We start from the raw sequence: 21,549 nt of genomic DNA on the forward strand, positions 1-21,549 counted from the left end.
CTCTTTCCTCAGCATGTGATTCTAGATTCCTGGATATATGTAGGAGCATTTTGAAACCCCCTATGAACATTTAATTCCTATATTTTTCCTTTTAAGATTTTTCGGTAGCCTTTTGTGAACTCTAACTTGTATATCCGTGTTAGAAAACTTCAGTGTTAACATGAACTGTTGCTTATTTTCAACAATTGTCTTAAGAATAGAACTATTTATACCAAGTAAACTGAGGCAAATCAAATAAAGATAAATGCTAAGAAAGGAATGCATCAGTGGTCTTCCGGATGGTCGTGTGGAAACTTGAAGCCAAGGGATTTTCCAAGCTCATTTTTTGTCCTGCAGTGAATTGTAGATTGTTGGTTTTTTCATGGCTAGTATTGTTTGAAGACAGCTGACTTGGAAGGCTACCATGGATCTAGGAAGAAGAAGTTGGGAACATCACATAATGCTATGATAACCCATTCTTATCACAAAGATTCAGTCATTTTATATGAATCAGTCCTCCTCATATTACCTTAAGCTTTTGGTTACTTTCTAAATTTTTGAAGATGTTGATTTTGATTTTCTTTTTGCCAGTGTTATCGTTGCTTTTATGAAGGAGCTGATTTTTTTGGGATGATTCAGTCATGGGCTTCTCCTGTTTTTCCTTCACTCCTACAACATACTTTTAGGTAGTACATAATCCAGATTTATAGTCATCTTATTTTGTCCTATTGATTATATCATTCTACTATCTTCTGATTTCTGTTATAATGTTGAGATTCAAATGTAAATCTAATTCACCTATTAGGTATCAGTCTATTTTGTGTCATTAGTTGTTTTTAAAGATGTGCTTGGGTTTCTGTTGGTTTTGCATGTATGATGGCATGAGAATTTCCTTTATTTACTTTTCTTGACTTTCACTGAGCTTTTTGTGTCTGCAGATTGATGTGTTTCAAGTGCTACAGAAAAGTCTAAATTGTTGTTTCTTCATATTTTATTTGAATGTTGTTGTATCTCTGCATTTTATCTAAGGTTTTTGTTAAACATATGCAAGGTCTTGTCATGTCTCTTAACTTCTCTTCTACGTATTTATTCTATGTGTGAACTCTGGATAATTTCTTCTTACTCTTTTTCCTTCCAGTGACTCCTTTATATCTCTGCCTAATTTTGTAATTAAACCCACTGTCTCCCATTATAAAAATTGTATGTTTTCAGTATAGAAATTATATTGTCATTTCATTATACCTTCTATAACTATGTTTTGCTAAATCTTCAGCCTTTTAATACATTTAAGCATAATCACAAAGTTGTTCTATAACCTGCACATAGCAATTTCAGCATCTGATATCTTTGCACCTATTTTTATTCCAGCTGTCATGTACCTGGTTCCTTATGTCTCTAGTTTTCTTTAACTGTGTGCTAGATAGCGTATTAAACTTTATTTTTACTATTGAATAACTAATATTTAAAAGTAGAGTTCTTAAATTTGTTTTTGTCAGGTACTTGGGGACAGGGGAACACTAGTATTTCTGGACAATCTAAATTCAAGGGTTCAAATTCCCTATTTTACCCTGGGGAGTGAAATGGGCTATAATCTTAGAAAAACTAATTCTCTTTAATGTGCTTTTTTCTTGAAGTTATACCCTCTTTTGGATACCAGCTTATTGTGAAGAGATTTATTTTTGTCTGTTAGTTATCTATCCTCCTTCTCTGTCAAAATAAGATTCACTTTGGTGAATGTCTTCAGTGAACAAACAGTTTCTGAGAGCACTTATCTTTTATAACTAATATTTGCCTTTCATTTAAAAAATCATGTTCTTTTCTTCTTCTTTTCAATTTTGTGAATTTAACAAATTATTAATATTTTACCAAAGGTTTTAGTTGTTTTCTGGAAAAAAAATCTAACCTGAGTTTGTTGATAAACAACTGATAGAAATAGGAGTTAGAGGTATACGTTTTTCTTTATAATGTACTGCATCCTGCTCAGGGAGCTTCCTGGATGGGATGTTGATTTTCTTATCTATTCCTTTCTCTTCCTCATTAGATCCATTTCTTGGTTATACTGACAAATAAATGATTTCTCCCACCCATTTTCAGTGCACTATTCTGGTCTCCTAGCCCTTTAATAGTTGAACTGTGTTTTTAAGGCATTACATCTTTCTACTGTTGCTGTCTCTCCAACTCTCTGCAATATTCATGCTACAGTACTTTCTTGCTTTGAATCTCTGGCTCACTTTCATTACTCTCATATTGTGCATGTTATATAGTGGTTGTAGGACAAAAGAATTACATGACTTTTTTTACCAGATAATTGCCCACAAATTGTAACTTATTCTCCTATCTGTCATGCCAGAGTGGTCCTTGAGAAAGTTTTAGATCTGGGAACTATCATTCTCTTCTCTATGTTTTGGTTTAAAAATCTTTTGATTTTATTAATAGAATTTTTGGCTAAAAAGAATCCTCTCAGCCTTCAGGATGGGTAGGCAGGTTCTCAGCAGGGACTAAATGTACTGTTACAATAAGAGTCAAAAAAACAGAAATTCTATTTCTCATTGATATCCTTATCTCAAACTCTTCTCATTTTATTTTTCTTCTTTGACAATGCTGCTTAAACTCTGAAGAAGAGACAAGAAATACCTGTTTCCATAATCTTTAGCTTTCTATTTAAAACCTTCTGAAGAGGGGAAAATTTTGATACAGGTATTACTATGAATTCCCATGAAAGTGTGTGTTTGTGAGAGAGAGAGAGAGAGAGAGAGAGAGAGAGAGAGAGAGAGAGAGAGAGAGAATGTGAATTTGATTTTTTTTCAGCCTAAATTAGGTGTCTGTCAATATCCAATGTTGTATGACAAAGACAGGGAGATTGCTTTATGTAAACGTGGTTGTCAAAGCAGCATGCTCCGGGGACAGACTCTCTTAGAAGACAGTATGGTTGCAAAGATGGTGACTGGTTTATCAGTGCATCAGCAGAGTTACTGTTCTAGAATGAGTAGATAGTTACAGGAATTGTAAGAACATGAGGTGCCTTTAATTCAATTATTTCAACACATCTTGAATGTATAGGTAAACAACTTCCTTTTTATTATTAATACACTTATATATTAGGATTTTTTTGCTGTTATTACTGTCATTGTTATTTCCATATACTTATAGATAAGATGGACAGTAACCAGAGGTGGAGCTTTAGGGAAATGATTAAGTCACAAGCTTCCTACCTCATAAAGGGGATTAGTGTCTTCATCAAAGAGGCCCTAGGGAGTTCCCTTGCTTCCTTCTAGCAATTGGAAACATAGAAGGCACCATCTGTGGGAAACAGGCCATCATGAGACAGGCAGTGAGGTGGCTCACGACTTCATCTTGGATTTTGAGCCTCTGGAACTTTGAGCAACAAATTTCTGTTTGTAAATTACTGTCTAGTGTATTTTGTTGTAGCAGCCTCAGACACTGCCCTTTACAATTTTTTATTTAATTATAGTTAGGCAGACATTAAGACAGGACTCCTAATTTCTTTTGGTTCACAATTCCTTCTCATACCTTCTCCCATCTCTGTTTAGTCTTTGTTTTATGTGTATCTCTTGTAGCCTGTGAGGCGTTAAACTTTTTCCAAACAAAAATCTCTGTTTCTAAGTGGTGACCGTGACCACCTTTATGATTGATTGCACCCCCGCTTTTTTTTGGTACCAGTAATCGAACTCAGGACCTTATGCTTGCCAGGAAGGGGCTTGTGCCACTGAACTATATCCCCGGTACCTAGAATTGATGCTATATTAAGGCACATTTCATACATTTTAAGATCACATGCATTTACCCATATTGCTTTCTTAATTATTCAAATCTCTATCTGTCCCCTAAAAAGAGAAAAATTGTAACTTGCTATTGTGTCATGTTGATCTCTTATTGACCCAATCTTGTTAATGTCAAGAGGAATTTTAGTTTGGTGCATTTATTTGGAAATTTTTGGATTATTTCTATTTGAGGTCTGTTATCTTTAATTGTGGAAAATTCTTTAAACATATTGATGCAAAATATCCCCTTCTCCATTTTCATTTCTTGGTGTCCTTCTGAGATTCCTGTTGTCCAGATATTAGTACTTCTATATCTGTATATGTTTGTTTTTATTTTCTACTTTCTATCTTTTGATCATTTTCTCTGGGAGAAATTTCTAGTCTGTTCTTCTACCTCATCGATGTATTTTAAATCTGTGAAAATATTATTAACTAAATGTTATTTCAACTATTGACTTTAGTGTTGTTTAAGCTACTGCATGTTCATAACTGGTATTCTTGCTGGATTCTTTTGTATGACTTCTTGTTTGTTTATATGTTGCTAATGTCTCCATTTAAATCATCCAACATGTATTTTCAAGTGTATTTAGGTACTGTGCCGGATGGATACTTCATAGTGTTTACTGGCCCTCTTTTGAGTAGCTGTGTTCCTCAGATGTTTGGTCTTGATTTTGTGCATTCTGGTGAATTTAAGGAGAATAAAGGCAGTGAGTCTCAAGATTCAGATCTAGTGACCATTGTTACAGTTTATATCTAGATGTTCCCCAAAACCTCTTGCACTCATAGGTGGGGCTTTTGGAGGTGACTGGATCATGGATGTGATACTGGATTAATCCACTGATTGGTTTAGCATAGTGGTGGGTGTGGAAAACGGATTTTGAAGAGGGAAGACCTGCCCTGGGTGGAGGTGGCACCAACAAATAAGTTTATAGCTTGGTTAAGATAAAGGGAAAGCAGAAGGAAGGCTGCTGCCTCCTGCCTGCCACACCATGAACTGTTTCTCCTCTGCTGAACTGCCCTGAGTTTGAGATGGCTGATCATGGACTGAAACCTCTACAAACTGTGAGCTGGAATGATCTTTTCCTCCTTTATTTTGGGTGTCACATATTCTGTCTCAGCAATGAGAAAGTAACTAAGACACCACATAGAGGTTTCCTTGATCATTCCTTTTGTTTACTCTGTCAGTAAAATGCAAACATGAGCACTTACACACCACTCAGAGTAGAAGCATTAAGATGAGGAAACTTCCTCAGGTTATTACTTGAGCAGAAAACAGAGAAAGAAGAAAGGAAGGAAGGAAGGAAGGGAGGGAGGAAGGAAGGAAGGAAGGAAGGAAGGAAGGAAGGAAGGAAGAAAGAAAGAAAGAAAGAAAGAAAGAAAGAAAGAAAGAAAGAAAATGAATGCCCAAGGTGGCTACTTAGCTCACCCTTGTTTGTCTTCAGGAATTCCGATTCCTTAGGACTTTGTGCTGTACTGAGCAGTCCAGGAACACTGGGACCAGCAGCTGGACCCAGGCTTCAGGCAATGACCCAAAGCAATGGAGAGAATGAAGTGCAAGATACAATAAAACTCCTTCCTTCATCCTATTTTTAACTCTCTGACCTCTGCTTGTTCTCTATACCCTTCATCCCTTCCTCAAAATGCACACTGGCTTACAAAGGTTAGGGCTTTCTCATTTGTGCCCCCTTTTTCTTTCATTAATTATTAATTATTCACAGCATATATGTCTTGTTTCTACAGTTTCTGCTAGTTTAATATGTGCAGAGAAACAGCACTAGTTTGCCATCTTGGTTGGCCTTGCCTTTCTTCCACATCTCCTCCTTTTCCATTCTCTACCTTTCTTTACCATCTGGCATTTAGCTGAATGGCTGAATGAATGCCCATGGGCTTCATCTTCTGTTTACTCAGGCCCACATTCTTGAAACCAAGAAGTGGGGTTATTACTTCAAACAGCACAAGGTTTGCAGGTCTCAGATTTGGCTAGGTGTGTGCACTGAGACACTTTGAAAAGTTCCCCCAAACATTTGCCTCCCAAATAGCTACACAAAAACCATGCTCAAATTGGAGAAGCTTTACACCAGGTCTGAGTGTGAAAACCTGTTGAAAGAAATCATCACGACAAAAGAAATCTTTTAAACTACAGAAAAATGAATTTCATTGAAAGACCTCATATTTACTTCATAAAGCTATGAAATAAATTAATTTTGGACCTGAAAGATACAGGTTGCAAACAATACTCTTCCTTCAAAGAAGAATGACTTTATGATATTCTTTAGATTAAAAAAGTATAGTAGCTTTTCTCTGAAGAGCAAGATGGTATAGTAGGACCAGTAGAGGATGACAATTTAAAAAAAGACAAAGGCATTGGGTAGTTGTTACTTAAATCTTAGCTGAACCACTTACTAACTGTGTAATGTGTGGATAAGTTACTCAAATTCTCTTCTGTTTAGTTTTTTTCATCACTAAAATGGGGATAAAGAGAGGCCTAGTTTTTATAAAGAGCACATGAGCTCATGTCTATTGGTCTATTTATAGAGAATAGTGTTTTAGTGATGGGCATTTATATCTATTTTTCTTCATAAATTATCTGTATCTGAGATATTTTCCATAACTCTAGGCCCACAGTATCCTTCTCTTGATGACAGCATACACACACTACAATGCATGGATGCTGTTATGGGTTGTGTCTGGATTTCCCCCAAAGCCTCATGCAGTCATGGGGTGGGCTTCTACAATTTATGATTGATTCATGGTCCATTGTTGGGATTATGGATGTGAGTGCTACACCCACCCTGGGATGCGTAGTTTGCATACAATGTAAGGCAGGGAAAGAGGCTGCTTGCTTCTGCTCCTCACTTCTCTGATTGTATTTGCTGTCTTCCTCCACCATGAACTGTTGCCCTATGCCATGTACCACTCTGCCTTGGAGCCAGCTGAGTATGGATGGAAACCTCCACAAACTGTAAGGTAAATAAATCTTTCCTTTTTAAATTCTGGGTGTTAGGTGTTTTGTCTCAGCAATGAGAGAAAAGTAACCAAGACAGGTACAGTGGAAGGCACTCTATCTAGAGAAATGCTTGCTGTCCACAGAGAACCAGCCCTCTTGCTGTGCAGATAGTTTAGGAGTTTGCAGCTAGGTCTATGTGTAGACGTGAGGCTTCCATGGGAGAGACCAGCATGCTAGCTTTGGTCAGCCAGTCTGGCAGGTTTGAATGGAGATGTATTTCTTGATCTGTTCTGGGTCTTTTTATTAAAATTAAAGACAACTAAACTGGTTTTACCGAATTTCTATTTAGCACTTCATGAGCAATACACTGAGATTTTACTTGGGGGCATTTTTTTCCAAATTAAAAGGTATGATAATAGGTCTCTTAAGCAAAGAAGAATATAGTGACAGGAGGCTATGATCCTAATCAGTAGGGGAGGAGAGAGGGACCACTTATATCACAGTGGCACAGTGGAAGGCTTTCTGAGAGGGTTAGATAGAAACTATTGGATTTCTGTAAGTGGAACATGAACACTGATCAATGATATGAGAGACTGGCTGGCCCACACTTATGAAAATGGAGAATCTCAGAACTCTTTAGAGATACTTGTTCATCTAAGTGGAGAAAGATGTAATAGTAGAATATCTTTCAGATATAAATTAGTTAAAATTTCAACTTTGTCTTTTTCAATACTTCTTGTGACTGATTCAGAGATCACAGGAGAAAGACATTAGCTTTATGTCCAGAAGCACAAAAACTATCAGAAACATAGCTCTTAATTTTCAAGTGTTGCATTTCTAACTTCCTCTGCCCTCACAGGCACATATTATTATTATTTTTCTTTGTTTCCAGTTATTATTTCTCATATTCCCCTTTTCCATACCAGGTTTTAGTTCATTAAAATCAATTTTATGTGAACCGGAGGTAGGAATAAAGTTCCTGGCTCTTTCAAAATAACAAATGGAGTTTTCTTCTGAGTTTACTTGATTATTTTTCTAAATCTGCTTTCTGATCTCTATGTTTTACGAATACTTTCAGTTCAATCCCCAGAGCTAACTCCTGAGATAAGCAGCATCTGTAATGTACTCCATGGAATAACCAGTTTTGGACTTTGTTGTCAAGCAAGAGTCCCTGATGAAACACTCTGTGGAGATCTTTTCTGGGAGGGTGTTATGGTTTGTGTCTGTGTGTCCCCCGAAGGCCTCATGCGGTCATGGGGCAGGCTTTTAGAGTTCGATTGATTATGGGTGTGAGAGCTACACCCGCCCTGGGGTGGATAGTTTGCATATGTAAGGGAGAGGAAGAGGCTGCTTGCTGGGATTCCTTGCTTTCGTTTTTTGTTGTTTTTGCTGTGTTCTGCCACCATGAGCTGTAGCCCTCTGCCATGTGCCACTCTGCCTTGTAACCTGCCAAGTATGGACAAACCTCCACAAACTGTCAGCAAAATAAACCTTTCCTTCCTTAATTTTGGGCATCAGGTATTTTGTCCCAGCAAAGAGAGAAAAGTAACCAAGACAGGGTGTTTCTTGTAGCTGGTGGTATTCTGCCCAGCACTGATGAGGAACAAGCTCATATTCAACTACCACTGCCAACTACATATGTCATTTTTGTTTTCCCCTCAAATAGTATCAGTGGTCATAGTTTTCATTTAGTAGGTGTTGGCTTTTATCACCAACACAGAAGAAGAAACAGTCATCACTGCACAGAAACTTTGCCATGATAACTATTGTTAATAGTCTTAGAGCAGGATACGAGGTGTATAAAACACAAACCAATGAGTAATGAATGAAGGAATGAATGAGAAGTGTGTATCTGCATGATGATGGCATTTCTGTTACGTCTCTTTCAACATCTTTTCTCTCTTTAGGAACCATGGTATCTATTTTCACCCAAAGGCATATGTTAGATCATTTTGTAGTAAAGAATCAAGGCAGGTGGGTAGCTGCTCATCTAAATGCAATTCACTCTCTTGAAGAATTTGCTTTGATGTTATGATGGAAAGTTACCTTCTTTGTTCAAGACACTAAGATCATAACATGTATCTATGATGATCATATATTTCTCTGATCAATATACATGATCATATATTTCTGTCCGGAACATACATTCAGGGAAAGATGTAGCTCTTTTCCACCTTTGCTGAAAAGTTCTCCAGCGCTCAAGAGAACAATTTTGGATGTTATCACACAACATGAAGTGCCTACAAATTCCTCCTGTTCCTTTTTAGTAGTTCTTCACTCTTCTCACTTCATCCTTATTTTTTCCCATTTCATGTGTTCTAGATCTGAAAATCTTTCCAATACTGGCCTTTATGAATGCAAATGATATTTAATTAGTTAGCCTTTTATCCAGTCTTAGCCTCTTTCTCCTGACCTATATTAAAAACTAACAATTCTGGGGCTGGGGATATAGCTCAATTCAAATGATCTGGTGTGATGTTGGACAATCAAGTCTGGTCCCAGATTAATGAAAAAAAAAAAAAAAAAAAAAAAAAAAAAAAAAAAGAAACCAAACCCAAGAACAATGAAAGGATATACTTTCTTGATTTAGATTTTTTTTTGGGTGGTCCTTAAACTTACACAATATAGACTGAGAGTTGTGTTTGATTTTTGTTTTGTCAAGGATATGAGAACCATGCACTGAGTTTATAGCAAAGTCCAATACTGGATGTGATTGCGCTAATAAAATTAGCGATCTTGATAGTTTTGCACATCATTTCTAATCTATATTTTTAGATTATCTTTCCCTCTTCTGCAATACAAAACGAGGTGGGATACTGGCAGCTCATGACTGAAATGCAAAACAAAAGCATGAAATGAGCACGAGACAAGATGAATGAATGAGAAGATGAATGGTATATTTTATAAAAAATATGCAAATATACATCATTTTGCCTTTATTATTCTCTATTAATTTATACATATACATATACATATACATAGCATAAACATTTCACATAATTTTATCACTATGTGCAATACTAGAAGCTATTTTGATTTCTTCAGCCCACACAATTTTAGCACAATAACATCTAAAATATTTTAGCAATATATTATCACATTTGTACTAGAGCTGCCCAAAATACTCTGTTTTCCACGTTTGTAAACAAAAATAGGAACATTACTATAACACTGTGATTGCAAAAATACCATCTTTTCAATTCCCCCCCCTTACATTCAGTAAAGGAGACTTAAACTACTTTAGTATCCAAAATAACATTTTTTCTGAGAAAAATAGTTTTCTCCCGGCGCAATAAATATATAACCAGAACAAAACAATTATTGTCTTCCCAAAACTAAACCGCTTCTGAAAAGTGGCATAAAAGGACACACATGAGACTTGAAATCTACAGCACTGCAAGCCCTCACTTAACACACAAATTAAATAATGGTAACTGATTACTGTTACAAATTTACAAATTAATTTCTGGTGCCAGCAATGATCCTGGTTCATTCAGGGATTTTTGAAGCTTTCATACCGGGAAGTAAAGAGAGATGCAGAAATATAATTAATTTATAATGAGAAAGTTTTCTTTTAACATAAATTAATATGTGGTTTCACTTGTAGCAATTACATTTTCCTCCTCTTGTTTTGCTAATAGCAGCAAACAAGAGGTCAATTCTAAACTAATTTCTAATTAGCCTTACTGATTCTTCCTGGAAAAGACTGAGCTCTTGTTCAGTTCTGAAGCTGGGTGAAAGGCAGTTAATGGACTTATATGGAGTCTTTTAATTACCATTCTTGAGCAAATTTATCTTTTACTGCTAGATAGCACCCAAGGGCAAGAGGTAATCTGCTTTATAAGCCTTGGAATGATTTGCTTTATAAATCCTGTACTTTAGGAAAGTAGAAAACTCTCTTTACAGAGTATTCTCTTCCCCTAAGAATTACATTTTGGCAGTTTTGTGAAAAATTTAGCAATGGATTCTTTGTGACCTCCCCATTTGTAAATGTCAGTGACCAAAGCATATTCAATGTGGAGACCAATTCTTTTCAGCAGATACAGCCTGCCCAATGGACAGGATCATCCCACACCAAGCTGAATGTGTAACAGCTCCAGCAGTTTGCCTCTAAATTCCTTTTGCTCTCAAAGCATTACATCTTCCTGCCAAATGCAGGTCTTTCTACCCACTTCACAAGCCACCTTTATATCTGAAATCCATGTTGTCCTGCAGAGGTCATGTAATCTGTGCAGTTTATACCGTATGGATGATAAAATGCGAGAAATATCAGAACTGATTGAAATTAAAAAATTAAAAGTCAGATCCATAGCCTAATACAGAAATAGTCCAATTCAAAATCTTGAGTTAAAAAGAAAAATATTGACAGTGGTTTTAATTTTTCAAAGGTATAAATGGCTCAAGATTTACAAGGAGCACCCCGTATCTGAACTAGGTCAATTTAATTGTGTTTTTCTTGGACACTATGCTTGCGTTACTAAGACATCTGCATCTCAGTTTTGGGTGAATGATGGAGATCACAAGTTGCAGTGGGAGACTCCATTCCTAGACTGTCTCCCAAAGCAATAGTACCAAGAATAACTTTCTCCAGAATCACTGTGGACAAATTCACTTAATAAGTCTTCACAAATGATATGCTCAGCTCCTGGGAGGATGGGAATCACTTTAAATACATGATCTATTTTTTCTCCCAGGAAATGAAGGCTCAGTAATCACAATGCTGCGTATATTTCACATTCAAGCAGATGACTCTTGCTCGATGATATTCATAGCGATCATCTCAACACCCTCTTCGCCTTGGTTGTTGGGTGGATCATTCCTCGGGGGCTGGTGGCAGATGCACACTGGGAGGTTATCACCGGCAACCTCAACGGGGGCTGCAATTCGAGGAGCAGCCGGACGGTGGGAGGGGCGGGGCCCCCAGCGCTGGTTCCATTGGATTTTGTACTGGTTCCATTGGCGCCTCAGGGTGGCTTTGACCTAGAAGTAAAAAGGAAACCTTGTGTTTATATGATTGCGAAATGATCCAAGCAAAGTTCGCATTCATGACTCTTGGAGCTCATCAGAGGTGAAAGGAAGTGGAACTGGCAATTCTTAACTCTCTGTGTTGTGGCCACCTTGGAAGAGAGACTTGCAAAATGGAAAACTGCGTTACTCTCTGCAAAGGTTATCTGCTGTTTTTTTCTTCTTCTTATGCATCTATTAAGTAAGAATACATCACATTTTTTCCCCAATAGAAAGCCAGTACCCTTGTATTGTGGACATTCATTTCTGCAGTTGATGATTTTACTTTATTATTAGAGCAGTTTAGTAAAATAGGATGAGGCTTCCTTGGTGTATTGGTTGCATAGAGTGCATTTTACTTATTTCCACTCCTATGACCTGCTCTGTTCCTCATCTTCTTCCCGATCCCTTTCTTTTCCCAGTGGATGGAAGTTTATTTGGCTTCACCATATGGAGTATACATCTTATTAGAAAGAAATGCTCAGGAAGCACTTTACCTGATGCCACCTATGACAAAGCAGTTTCCTCTATGTCTACATATCATTGATCATGAAAATAAATACCCGGCAAAGTGCTAGATTTTATGATAATGACCACATATTAGGGATTTGCCCTTGTCCAACAGGATTTGAGACTAGATGTGCCACATGAAACTCTCGACTAATGCAGTGACAATCTTTGAATAATAAAATGTCAGTCTCCTTTGGTTGAAAGACTTAAACTTACCAAACTGCTTTTATAAATATGATAAACTACATTGAAAACAAGAGGTGCAGATTATGCTAAAGCCAAAAGCTCTCAGTGTGAAAACTAAAGTAATCACAACTAAAAGCAGTAACAATAAAGTTGCTTATGTAGCTCTTTTATTTTTGGAGCTCTGGTTTTTACACAACTGATTGAATTTAGGAGTTAAGTTCATCTTTCGTATTGTCTTCAATTTGTTGATTTTCTCTATAGCTGAACAAAACTAAAAAGTAGCAGATTACTGCAAAAAATATCTATTCCGTACTTCTAAGAATTTCTACTGATCAGTGCAAATGACAAGTTTATGCTGCATGACCAAAAATAAAGTGGATGTTTAAGCTTAAAAAATTATTACAATAAAAGACACATTGTCATTAATACCTTAAAAATATTCTCTCTTGCTTCACATACTGATTCAACCATTCTTGCTGTTTTTTTTTTTTTTTCCTTTTTTTTTTTTTTTTTTTTTTTTTGGTCTTTTTGAGACAGGGTCTCGTTATGTAGTTCAGGCTGGCCTTGAGCTCACTTTGTAGCTCAGGATGGTCTCGAACTCCCAACAACAGAAAATAACAATAACACTATCCTGCTTTTCATCTATGCACAGGCCCTCTATATGATCCATTTCTAGCAACCAGGGACAACACACTGATAATAAATCTAAATTAAAATGTCCATCTCACCATTGTATAACTAACATATCACTCCCCTACATCTCTGCTAAAACTCAGTATGGAGCCAAAGTCCTGTCACAGCTCTATCTCAGCTGGAAATAACTTCCTCCAAGTGTGAGTACCCTGCCTGTGTTCAGTCTTGTAAGGTGATGTGTATACAGAACGCTCAACTGAGACCCAGGTGCCCGAAATGCAAGGGGTTACAATATTACATCTGGCACAGCATACAATTTCCATATTATTAGAAATGGCACACTTGCACCTTCCTCTGATAACCAGATCTTAATGAAAAGGGGTATGATACCTTTATTTCATAAAACAGAGATAACAGACTCAAATGAACTCAAAACATTTCAGTTGTTAGGGACACTCTCTCCTGGGTTTGCTATGTCTGACATTTCCAAAGACATCATAGTTAAGATAAAATAAATATTGCAGTACTGGTTTCAAATGCATGAAATTCTTTTGTGCTTTTTAAAGCATGCCTCTCCTGAATCAGATATTAGCCCTACTTTGACATTATTTTATTTTTTGGTACCAGGAATTGAATGCAGGACCTCTTACTTGCCAGGCAGTGCAGTGCTGCTGAGCTATATCCCTGGCCCTATTTTAGGTGAATAAAATTTTTTCATGCCACCTGAAACAACTCAGAAAACATAGGTATACTTTCACAGAATATTCACTAGTGTGGTACTCTATATAGGACAATTTAAGACCTACTCATTTATTGATTTTTACTATTCAAAAAAAGAAAAGAAAAAAATTAAAAAGGGGATAATATAACAGCTGGTAACAGAAGAATATCTCATTTCATACTAGGAGTCTACTCTGGCTCCTAGCAATAATGAATGCAAAATATATTTTTGTTAAATAAAAGAATGAGGTATTGATGAAACGATAAAGGAAGGAAAAAATAAAATGTCCCAAATGAAAAGAGAATAATAAAAACTTTGCCATGTTGGGTTAGAGATGGGTAATAGATTATAGAGTACTAAAATATTTCAGATGGTCACTAAATATTATTTAACTACAAAATTAACAAATAGAAAATAAATCACATATACATTGGTATGGTTAGAAAATGTTTCTAATTACTACCAGGAAAATAATATGTTGATATCTTAACAAAATGTGACTTGCTTTACATAAAATTATTCTTAATAGGAATTAATTAAAATGAACTAAGCCACTTTTGCATTTAAAGTTACAGTTATATGGCAAGCATGCTCCATTTTTTTAAAGCTCCTTATAGAAATAGATATTTAATTGAGATGGAGGTCATTTATTAGAGAATCAGAAATTCTCCGCTAGAGTGGCTGTCATGATGGCAACCTTTGTGACACTGGGTAAGGTGCATTTTCCTGGAGCTTGGATTTCTCACCTGAGCAATGAGGGAGATTTTAAACTATGTTCCTTGAAACCTGGAAGTTTCCTGGAAGAACATCTGGGGCTACAGCAAGTTCACATTTATGTTTCATAAATTTCAATCCCAGGTGGGATCGCATTGGAAGGAAGGGTATTCTGATTACAAAACCTGGAGTACACCGGCCAAGCGGATCTCTAGATTCTACTTATATAAGTGCTCAAATAATAGATGATTTATTTAAGAATCTTTGCTTCAGGGTGACTTTCAAAATGTTGAATAGTAAGTACTAAGCACTTGGAAAAGACAGCAGTGGGCCAGGAAAAACTGGCTGATGCTGGCTCTGTCCTAGCAAGGACCAGGGTCTCCCAAAAAGAATAGGGACAGGACTTCTCTTTCTGCGGGAACACCGAACAGCTATCTCCATCCGTGCTGACCCATTCAGCACGAAACTCAGGGAACTGGAACTTGGGTACTGTCTGGGGACCATTTGCAATTGTCCATGGCCTGGAGATGACATTCAGCTTGGAGTGGTGGGAATTGGACAGTCTTGCTAATCATGAAACTCCTGGAGGTCAACTGTAGAAACGAGATCAAGCGCAGTGTACACAGAGGCCCTCTGGAAACTGTGAAACACATATAAACTGGTGAGTAGCATCTGAAATGCTTTCTTACCTCGTGGTTGCAGAAGCAGTAGATAGTCGCAACGAAGAACCCCTACAAAGAGAAGGAAAAATACAGTTGAAGTTATTGCTGTGTGCAGTATTTTATTTCATAATCAATATAAATAGATTGGACAGAAACATTTCTCTACAGCAATAGCATGTGGAATATAAAGGCAGGAAAAAGAAGTACACAGTCCCCACATCCAGGGCTATGCTTCCAGAGTATTCCATTAGGAATGTATTTTTCTTGTTATGATTCCACTATTTGGCAACTAGGACAGCTCTCGTAAATCTGGGCAATATATTGCTGTCTTTATTGTGGAGATTTTTAGTAGACTATGCGGTGGACTATCCTGATGATAGTGGATTGCAATGCATTGTTGAACTTAAAAATTTAAAAACTGAGATCTTGTAAAGTTCAGTAGAAGACTCCTGTACAAGCATATTAAAGTAGGTGGCTGTGAGCCTGTACTAGTACAGTACCATCCCTAGCACAGTACTATAACTACACCCATCTCTTATACAAGGATATGGACTGGGTAACCTCGAAGGCCCTGCTCACTGTTGAGATTTCTTGTGTTCAGTCTTTCATGATGGCCAAAACAATAATTATTAGTTATTAGAATAATCCCTAAAGTTATTAGAATAATCCCTAAACTTTTTCTCCAAAAGAGCTTGTGCATGTTAGCAATACAGAGTGATGAGGTTTGTTTTAAGCAACTGATCCATTCATGTAGGCATCTTGATAATTTTCTATTCCCTTATGTCCCCTCTCCAGATTGCCTTCCCTGTCTCCAAAGGTCTGCCCCCCAGATTCCGGTCATCTCTCCTTTATGTAAAATTTCTTTTTAACACATCTGACTTTGGCTACCTTTTCACACTAAGTCTTGGCTGTAGGAAATAAACCTAATTTGGAATTTTCAATTGGGATAAAGAACCTAAGAGCCTGAGTTACAATCACCCCTGCCTGAGGACATTCATGCCCTAACTTTCTGTGGAATTCCTAGCAGTATGCCTTCAGTGGAGCTTTGGATGTGGGGCAGAATGAATGCAAATAGGGCTGCTGTTCTCCTCTCTAGTCTTGCAGATGTTGAACATTCCAGGACTACTCCTGCGGCCTCCCTCCATTCTTTTATGTGAAGAGGTACGTGGGTATCACTTTCTTTTATAGTCACCAAAGTGTCTTAGCGGGATTCCTCACATTTGCCCAACAAACAGACAACAGAGCAGAGAGATAGGTGGTTCTCTAGAAATTCATTGCATCTCATTACCCCAAAGTCCTATTTATTTATTTATTTATTTATTTATTTATTTTGGCTTTTTTCTGGTACCGGGAACCGAACTCACGACCTTGCGCTTGCCAGGCAGGCGCTTTTGCCGCTGAGCTAAATCCCCAGCCCCCAAAGTCCCATTTATTTATGAAAGGGAGGCCTGACAGTTACTGTATGTGTGACCACCTGCGTGCGTGGGGCCAGCTGAGAGTCCTGCAGGTCATGGGAAAGCAGGCATGTCACATAGAAACAAAAGACTTAAATCGCCTGCTTTTCTTTGGAACTTGGGCTGGGCTTGTTGAATTAAAGAGTGTAAGTTACAGTGTTTAAGATCATGGGCATCAGAGGTAGACAGATCAGCTAGCTGAATAAATACGCTGTTAGGTTCCTTACCTGGAAGTGAATCAGAGAGTGCATGAAGTAGTCGTAGATCTTCCCAAGCACTTTGTTGGAGGGCCTCCAGGGAAAGACGACAAACTGGATCCCCAGCAGGGGCACCAGGAACAAGGTGGCCTTCACAGCCTTCAGGTACATGTAGGATTCCGCCTCGTGTGTTTCCCTCATCTTAGTCACCAGCACGCGGACGATGTTGAGCAGAAAGAAGAAATTCACCTGCGAAAACATGACAATGTGAGAAAATCATTAGGTAGGTACCACGTAAGGCCATGTCCTGTCCTCGTTTCCTGTTTATCCAGCGTGGGGAGTCGATGTCACCCACAGAGAACATGGAAGACCCGCCAGGAGGCTCAGGAGATGGCTCGGTGGCAGGGTGACCAGAGACCCTTCTTGCATCTGTACGCCTTTTCTCTTTTTTCTCCTAAGTGAGAAAACGTGTTTCTTGTACATGTAAAGATGCTAAGTTCAAGTCTAATGAGGGTATTCATTCTTTACTTAGATTTTTAGAAGTTTTACACAGATTTTGAAGAGTACTTTTAAAACTTGCCATCTTGTCCTTTCATTTTCAAGAAAAGGAAAAGGAAAATGAACTGAAAATGCAATGAGGACTCCTAAATGTATTGGTAGAGTAGTAGAGACAGCGAACCTAGCCTTCTTTTATAAATAATATCTATTTTTAAAATAACTTCCTTGAAAAATAATCTACATTAATTAAAATGGAGTAGTAAAGGATACACTTGAGAAGTTTAGGCAAATGCATGCACCAGGATAACAACTAATTAAGCTCTCTTCATTTTAAAGTTATAATACATATGCTACATATAAATACTTATACTTTCACAAAAGTTCCAACAAAGAGATAATACTGTTAAGAGTAGATTTAAAACCAATTCTTACCACCAGTGCCGCCATGACAGGGCCGTGGATGATGTACAGCAGGTGGGTATCCACACTCATCCAGCAGCTGAAATAAAGGGAATGGATGCGTAAGTACAAATATATTTATTTGTGAACATATCAATTTAAAACCACTTGTCACTGACACTTACTTGTCATTGAAGTACAACACCCGAGTAATAGCATGGATAATGGTCGGCACCAGTGGGAACCCTAAAAACATGAGAAGTACAAATCACAGTTGGTTCCTTGGTTGTAATTGAAAACTAGATTTGCATGGAAAATCCTGGCAAATTTAGCGTGCCTTTCAAGATATTCCTCAGATGTTTGTACAAAAATTACCTTTGGTCAAAACAGGTGAAAATGCTCCTTGTTAGAACAGCCAGAACATCATGTGCTTCAGAGAATTTGGTTAAGACCATCAGATAATTAAAAGCCTCTCACAAATTACCCATTGTAGTGGAGACACTAAACCCAGGACTCTTACTACTATCATTACGTCTATGATGATGACCTTTCTGTGGATGATTGTTAACTGGGAGAATAAAGTCTTTCCTTGTGGGTTGAGGAGGTTCCAATGGAGAGGAATGGAGTTACTCCTGGGGAAGTCACCTGGGAGAGCATATAGCAGCAATAGTCTGATTGCTTACAAAACTTTTCTTGATGTTCAAATTATTTCTTCTAGGATTTCCATTTTTCAATTTGTTTGTATCATGCTTATCAATCCTGTTTCTTTTTAAATTTAAACCTTTCAGAGAAGTCAATGAATTCCTTATCCTAGAAGTTTTGACTGCAGAACCTTGATAGAGGCAATTTAGTGTCCATTTTCCTGACTAAACTTGAAGTACCGATTTAAAAAATCTTCAAATTTATAAATTGAACAAAAGAGAAAATTACTGGCCACACAGCCTAACAAATTACATCTTTTTTAAAAAATAAATTTTCATTCTTTTAAATGTAATTGAAATTTATAATTTTGTTTAAAAAAGATTCTTGTTTTAATTGTGGTGTATTTATGTGCAATAGAATACTATTTGATTTGATGGAGATATCGTAGGAAGAGGTTTTGTTATTATCAACAGATTAAGAAACGTGTCTCAGAAAAATACGTACGTACTTTTGTTTTCTGTGAATTATATGCAAAAAATGATAAACTCAAAATAACTATGTTTTCACCTAAGAATAACCCCAGCCTCTAAACTCATGAAGCATGTAATTCAGTAAGGTCATTGATTAAATGCTTGACCTGAATAATTTAGAGCTGGACTGTTTACACAAAATAGGATTGTTATTCACATACCATTTCCCATTAGAGTTCAGGAAGAAAAACTCATTCCCTGGATTTATATTGAAATACCTATCTTAGAATTAGACAGCAAAAGAATCATATGGAAATCTGAATCCCACCTCCTCATTTTATTACAAGGAAAAGGTACTTGCTACTTGATATAGAAAGATTTAAATCTGATGAAGTCTTAAATAGCTGCCAATTAAGGAAGGTTAAGTTACCATATAAGTATTTTACTCGTTACCATTACTTTCTTCTAGATATAGCTGAATAGTTTTTCTCTTTTTCTTTTGTATTGCTTATGTGAGCTGAGCAGATGTCTTTGTTGCCTGTTAGCAATAGTGACAAAATGTTTTGTAGCTAAATTATAATGCATCAGTTTAGATAGAACAGTATATTCTTCCTTCTGGGATGTCCTTGTCTATAGTGAACATCACAGGAAATCATAAATTTATTACCTCCCCACCCCGTGGAAAATTTCCTGAGTGTGGCCAATAGAGATGTTTTTGCATCCTCAAAACTGGTCTAAGGAATGTGCCACAACTTTTATTTCAAAGGAGAAAAGTGATCTATATCTGGCGGAAATCATGTGTACATTTGTGTGTGGGCATGTGAGTGTGGTGAGCCTGAAGTAGGATGTTATTTTCGGATCTTGAAAGGCATTTGATCAGCACCAATTTTTATTGGGGGCATGAAACTGTACCGTTGATTCTTGGCATGACCTTTGGAAGCCTAGAAATCATTGAGTATATATGAGTATGAGAAGACCGGAGAAACCCTAGTGTCCTGTTTTAGTCATTCTGTGCAGAGAAAGCACCAGCTTACACAATCCAGCCCTTGGCTTTTCACAGCCACTGCCTTACCAGGCGGCCCTCTACTTGGAGCCTGTGGTTATGTTTGCCTCTCAACTGGACTCAGGTTTCTAGACTTTCACTGGAGGACTCCCACTGAGAGACAGAAATGAGGCTAGGGTAGGAAGTTCAGAATTTAAAATATGAATTTCTCCTTTGCATCATGAAAGAATATTCTATATAAAGAATAACATAGAAGAGAACCCAACAATATTTCTCAATCAGAGCATATTTTGTGTTCATCCATTAGTTGAGCTTATTTTCTGGACACTCTTAGAGGCATAGCCTTCTTTTTCTGTGCTGAACCTTCAGTGCATCACAGTGTGAGTGAGACTGTAAGAGGGTTTTATCAAGCTCTCAGGGACTGAACTCCTGCCTGTACCCTTGAAGGATATAGGTCCATTACTTTGTTCTTTGAAACTAGAACTGTAAGGCTGAAACTAGAACTAGATGACTGTAAACATTTAAACACAGGTTAAGGTTGGTCAAAATTCAGCTGGAGGAAATACCTACCCCAGCCCAGGAGATAATACCAAAGCAGGCGTTGCTCCTCGGTAAACACAGCCACCACAATGAGAGTATGGAGATAGATCCCTTCACAGAGCATCCAGAAATAATTGCAGGCCATCATGTACTGGTGGAAGAAGTGCAGAATTTTGCAGCTCACCTGTCAGAAAGAAACGAAGACACTCAGTGGAAGGCACAGGTAAAAGTCCAGCAGTGAACAGAGGATAAAGTAAATCTGAGCCAAAGAATTTGCATTCAGCTTACAGGGAAACTTCGCAAGTATCTGTCAACATGTTCCAGCCCCTTTATCCACAAGCCAAAGCCACAGTGTATAGACCCCGGGTATTTTATGTAAATAACCATATAGGCCAATGGAAGCCAAGTCCACACAACGCTCTTTCCCCATTACATCTCAGAGACTGATCTAGACTAGACTGCTTCATTTTCCTGCAATGTGTCTGAGACTCATAATTTAAAAAACATAATTTAGGATTTGCCAGTGACTTTTATGTCCTTTTTTCCCCTATGGTTCATGAGGCATCAAACCAGATATAAGGCAAACAAATAGACTTGTTATGGTTTGTGTCTGGGTGTCCCCCCAAAGCCTCATGCGGTCATGAGGCAGGCTTTTAGAGTTTGATTGATTATGGGTGTGAGACCTACACCCACCCTGGGGTGGATAGTTTGCATATGTAAGGGAGAGGAAGAGGCTGCTTGCGGCCATTCCTGGCTTTTGTGCTTGTTGCTTTTGCTGTGTTCTGCTGCCATGAGCTGTAGCCCTCTGCCATGTGCTACCCTGCTTGTAACCTGCCAAGTATGGACTAAAACCTCCACAAACTGTAAGCAAAATAAACCTTTTCTTCCTCAATTTTGGGCAACAGGTATTTTGTCCCAGCAATGAGAGAAAAGTAACCAAGACAAGACTCCAGAGTAGCAAAGCCATCAACAAACATCGTGTATGATCCAGGAGCTGAGCCTAGTGCATGTGTATACTTTTGTTTCCATGTTAGGTTCAAGTGTTTGTTAAGCTCTCTCTGCACAAAGAGACTAGGATGGAATCCTTGCTTGCTACTCAATGAAGATTTAGGAGCCACCTTCCTGGAAAATCAAGTTAACTGCATAACACAGTCTGAATAGTAATAACAACTGCTTAAACTACATAAGATTAATAGTACCCTAAATTG

General features: G+C 37.6%; 1 protein-coding gene across 1 annotated transcript in view; it reads right to left on the bottom strand.

Moving 5' to 3' along the window:
- Window positions 1-11,055: 11,055 nt before the first annotated feature.
- The window catches only part of Calcr (calcitonin receptor), an 80,254-nt gene continuing 69,760 nt past the window's right edge, over window positions 11,056-21,549 (bottom strand). The window contains exons 9-14 of the mRNA XM_005388037.2: window positions 20,372-20,525; window positions 17,872-17,932; window positions 17,720-17,786; window positions 16,820-17,038; window positions 15,166-15,207; window positions 11,056-11,688 (exon numbers count right to left, since the gene is read on the bottom strand). Coding sequence (XP_005388094.1) covers window positions 11,446-11,688; window positions 15,166-15,207; window positions 16,820-17,038; window positions 17,720-17,786; window positions 17,872-17,932; window positions 20,372-20,525 — 786 coding nt within the window. The 3' untranslated portion in view covers window positions 11,056-11,445. The remainder of the gene's footprint in view (window positions 11,689-15,165; window positions 15,208-16,819; window positions 17,039-17,719; window positions 17,787-17,871; window positions 17,933-20,371; window positions 20,526-21,549) is intronic.

This window comes from Chinchilla lanigera, unplaced genomic scaffold (genome assembly GCF_000276665.1).
Source record: "Chinchilla lanigera isolate Chin_1 unplaced genomic scaffold, ChiLan1.0 scaffold00031, whole genome shotgun sequence".
NCBI classification, from domain to species: domain Eukaryota; kingdom Metazoa; phylum Chordata; class Mammalia; order Rodentia; family Chinchillidae; genus Chinchilla; species Chinchilla lanigera.